The following is a 4,240-nucleotide window of genomic DNA, read 5'->3' as shown; positions in this document are numbered from 1 at the left end:
CCTTGATGCTACAAATAGAGGAGCCCTGGACGGGAGAGGACCGTCCCACAGGCCTGGTGCCCAGGAAGGTGGGCAGGGGCACAGAGGGGACCCTCGCAGAGTCTTCAGCCCTCCACGCTCAGTCCCTGAGATTTTCCCGCATGGGGTTTGGGGGTTCCTAGGGTGTGGTTTGCCTGTAGCCCTCCCATCTGCCAGGGCCATGTTGATGTAGATGTTGGGGTCCCCACTGGCGGAGCTAAGGAAGGGTTGGCAGTGGTCAGGTGGCAGGACATCGACGCCGTGTCCTTGTTGTCTGTGTCCGTGTCCAGGACATCGAGCAGCCATGCCGCTCTTCCACATCCAGCACTGGCATGACCGAGTTCAGTGGAGCTCCAACCCTGGGTCCCCCTGCCGAGCCCCCTGCTGACTGCCTTCTGCCTGCTCCTCCAGGCTCCAGGCCCTCCGTCAGGACTCTCGGGCATGGGCCTCCAAGCCGGTTTCTTCCTCTTGGCATCCCAGGCTTCACAGAAGCCCTGCAAAGAAGAAAAGTGGTGGCCAACCCCTCCTCTGGGATCAAGCGGGCAGGCTGGAGGGCTGAGTCACGGTGAAGGCTGGGTCACGGCCAGCACTGGGGCTTGAGGTCAATGACTGCATTTCCCTTTAATCATCAAGGAAGTGGGGTTCAAAACCAAAGTAGAGGGTTAGAGAGGGAAGTGATGGGGTTGGGAAGAAGGTCAAGTTCAGAGAAATTATCAGAGAAGGATCAGGTTTAGGATTAGAGTAAAAATCAGGGAAGTATTAGGATGAGGTTTCAGGTCAAAATCCAGAAGTTACAGTCAGGGTCACACTAGGATTGGTATAATTAGGGGTCATGGTCGACATTCTCATGGAGACTGGATTGAGATCCAAGGTCCAAGTTCAAAACAGCCTAAGCCTGAGAGTCAGAGTCCAGGTCAGATTGGGTTGGGGTTGAGGGTTCAGGGTGAAGGCCAAAAGGAATTAGCTGATCAGAGTAGGGGTGAGGTCAGACCAGGGTCAGGGTCCACAGCATGCAGGAGCCCGGCGAGGCCCTGGCGAGGGGTCCTGGCTGGACTGGGGCCCCGCACCTCGTACTCCTGCTTGAAGCCATAGCCCTCGGCCGTCTTCATCTGGTTGATGTGCTGCAGGAGGTCGGCCACACGCACCGCAGGATGCAGCTGGCCCGTGTGATATGGGGAGCCCTTCCGGCCACAGGGACGCCGCGGTGAGCCCCCCAGCAAGCTGCTGGCCTCAGTGACCCCGGCACTGCGCTGGTCTCCTGCAGTCAGAGAGAGGAAAGGGGGTTCCTGACGCACACAGCGTCCCAGACGGACTCGGGGTGGGGGAGGGGTGCATGGCCAACATGGAGGTTGTTCCCCGGGGCCAAACAGCCTGGCTGCGCCCACCCGGTGCACCCCTGGGCGAGTCCCTTCCCTTCTGCATCTGTTTTTCCATCTGTAACATGAGCAGGTTGGGCCACGTGCTCTCTGGGGGCCCTTCCGGCCCAGCCCTTCTGGCCCTGCTGCAATCCTGGGGTCCCCTGACTCCATCCTGTCGCTCCCCAGCCTGGACCACCCCTCTGTGACTTCACCGCACTGCCTGCAGGGGGCAGCGCTCAGCAGAGCCCAAGAGAGCCCCTCCCTTTCCAGAGAACAATCTGGAGCAATTGGCAACTCCTAGTAATTACCCCCATTCAAAGACAAGCAAATCCCGAAATTAGCTGCTGCCACCACCCCCTCCACAGATTAACGGGAGGCACCTGAATAGCAGCATTTCTCCTGTGCAAGCATTTCCATTGTCAGCCTGTGTGGCAGCCTCAGCCAATTGGGGAACAGGTCAGAGGTTCCCAGTGACACACACACACACACACACACACACACACACATGGGGAAAACTATCCCCTCCCTCCAGGCCCACCTGCTCCCTGCTCTTCTGGTCAGCATCCCCAAGGACATCCCACCCTGGTCCCCCAGATCAGGCCCTGGGACGGGGCAAAGTGCCCCACTCAGTCACACCGGCCTCTGGACACTCACTCATGCAATCGTAGGACTCAGCTTACGTTGTTTTTCTTCTCAGGAATCACAGTTCTGAGCTGCCTGTTGTCCAAGGCCTGAAAACAGTTTTTCATATATTTTATGCTGTTTTTAGTTGCTTACAGTGGGAAGGAAGGAAGCCACCTGTTACCCCATCATGACCGGAAGCCCCACTGAGGTCGGAAAGAAGTGACTTGCCCAATACAGTGTCTCAGAGTTTCTTCCAGAGAACATTAGTTATACAAGATGATGAGGGGGTGGTCTATCTACAAAAGAAACAAAATGAATACACGTTCTGTTTACAAAAAATGAATTTGGAAAATTCTGCTTTAAACAAAATTAAACAGGTCTGTTCCCTGCAGGACATTTCAGGACTTTGAACACACTAATGCCCATCGTGAATCTCCATGAGGAGAATCAAAGTAGCCACACTTCCCAAATTTCTTTTATCGGGGAGGGTTTTTTTTGGTTTCACAAAACATCTCTAGAGAAACTGTGTGATGCGGTGATGAAGAGGGGAGACTCTGGATTAAGACTTGCTTGAGTTTGAATCCCAGTTCTGCCCCTTCCTGGCTGTGTGTTCTTAGGAGGGTTACTAGACCTCTCCAGACACAGTTTTCACACGTGCCAGATGAGGAGAAAATCATTACTATCCAATAGAGGTATTGTGATCATTAAATGAGACGAGGCATGAGAAATGCCCAGTCCATTGTTGGCACATGGTGAATGCCCACAGACAGCCCACAGAATTCACTGTAGTCAGATCTCCCCTGAGTCCCCAAAGCTGGGGGCAGCTTCTTGAGGAAAGAAGAAGCCAATAAGAGTGGGGCTTGCCCTGACTTTCATCTGCCTTTATGGGGAGAGTTTGGCCCAGGATGTGAATAGTGGCATTGGCAGAGAGAGGCGGATTAGCCGATACATAAAATGTGCGCTCAAATTTCAAGAGACAATTGTCTCCTGCTCGGAGAACTCTCAGGAGCTCCCAAAGCGGGGCTGGGGTGATAAAGGATTACACATGCTCTTTCTGGAAGCTGAGCTGACAGCTCAAGGGAGAGCTCTCCAGGTGGAGGAGGAGGTGCGAGGGCTCCAGGAAGGTTCTGGCAGCTCTCGGCGGCTCAGCAAGTGGACCAGCATGAGCTCAGTGCTGCTGAGCAAGAGCAAACAGCATCACCTGGTCGGGGCAATGTCAGGAGGCCAGAGCAAAGCTGGGCAGCCTCAGAGCTGAGTCCAAAGACAACACAAGCCGGCAGAGACAAATACAAATGCAAATACAGACAGCGGCCTGGCGAGGACCCTGGATGCTGCTGTTGCCCTTGACCCTGTGCACCCTGAGCCCAGGAAGACGGGCTCTCCCTGAGCAACAGATAGAGAAGAGGCAGCAGCACCAGGACTCACACCCCTGCCCCGTGGACTCTGGGGTCCTGAGGTCCATCGGGTTTCCCTTGTTGTCCCGCTCCCTGAGAGAGGAGCACTTGTGGAAATGAAAGAAATGGGCACTTGGCAAACCATCTGGGTGGAATTCACTGGTACCCGCCAGAGTCAAGAGTTCAGGATGGATGGGGCCCAGGAGAACCCAGAGGGCTTTTCCAGGCAGTGCTTTGGAGTCAGGCTTAAATTCCAGCAGTGTGGGAAGTTCCCAGCAAGCTCCCTCCCACCAGCCTGCCACGACTTGCCTCCTAGGATACATTGATTTTATAAATAAATAAACTTTTTATTTTGCAATAGATTTAGGTTTACAGAAAAGTTGCGGATAGTACAAAGAGTTCCCATTACTTCTGACCCAATTTTCCATTATTTTTTTTAAATTTTTTATTGTTATGTTAATCACCATATATTACATCATTTGTTTTGGTGTAGTGTTCCATGATTCATTGTTTGTGCATAACACCCAGTGCTCCACGCAGAATGTGCCCTCTTTAATACCCATCACCAGGCTAACCCATCCCCCCACCCTCCTCCCCTCTAGAAACCTCAGTTTGTTTTTCAGAGTCCATCATCTCTCCTGGTTCGTCTCCCCCTCTGACTTACTCCCCTTCATTCTTCCTCTCCTGCTATCTTCTTCTTTTTCTTTTTTCTTAAAATATGTTGCATTATTTGTTTCAGAAGTACAGATCTGTGATTCAACAGTCTTACACAATTCACAGCGCTCACCATAGCACATACCCTCCCCAATGTCTATCACCCAACCACCCCATCCCTCCCACCCCCGA

General features: G+C 53.1%; 1 protein-coding gene across 1 annotated transcript; it reads right to left on the bottom strand.

Annotated features, from left to right (window-relative positions):
• Positions 1–620: 620 nt before the first annotated feature.
• Positions 621–2,206, bottom strand: LOC114217130 (receptor-type tyrosine-protein phosphatase U-like). Its single transcript, XM_028113916.2, has 2 exons — positions 2,031–2,206; positions 621–1,276 (listed from the first exon to the last, which is right to left on the bottom strand). Exons 1-2 carry the CDS (start codon positions 2,032–2,034, stop codon positions 987–989), a joined length of 294 nt encoding a protein of 97 aa, XP_027969717.1. The 5' UTR covers positions 2,035–2,206; the 3' UTR covers positions 621–986.
• Positions 2,207–4,240: the final 2,034 nt, after the last annotated feature.

Source organism: Eumetopias jubatus, unplaced genomic scaffold, assembly GCF_037043125.1.
Source record: "Eumetopias jubatus isolate StellerSeaLion01/CBP00866 unplaced genomic scaffold, mEumJub1_p1.0 scaffold_4, whole genome shotgun sequence".
In the NCBI taxonomy this organism is placed as follows: Eukaryota; Metazoa; Chordata; class Mammalia; order Carnivora; family Otariidae; genus Eumetopias; species Eumetopias jubatus.
The sequence above is the reverse complement of the archived record's forward strand: the minus strand, read 5'-3'. Positions and strand labels throughout refer to the sequence as shown.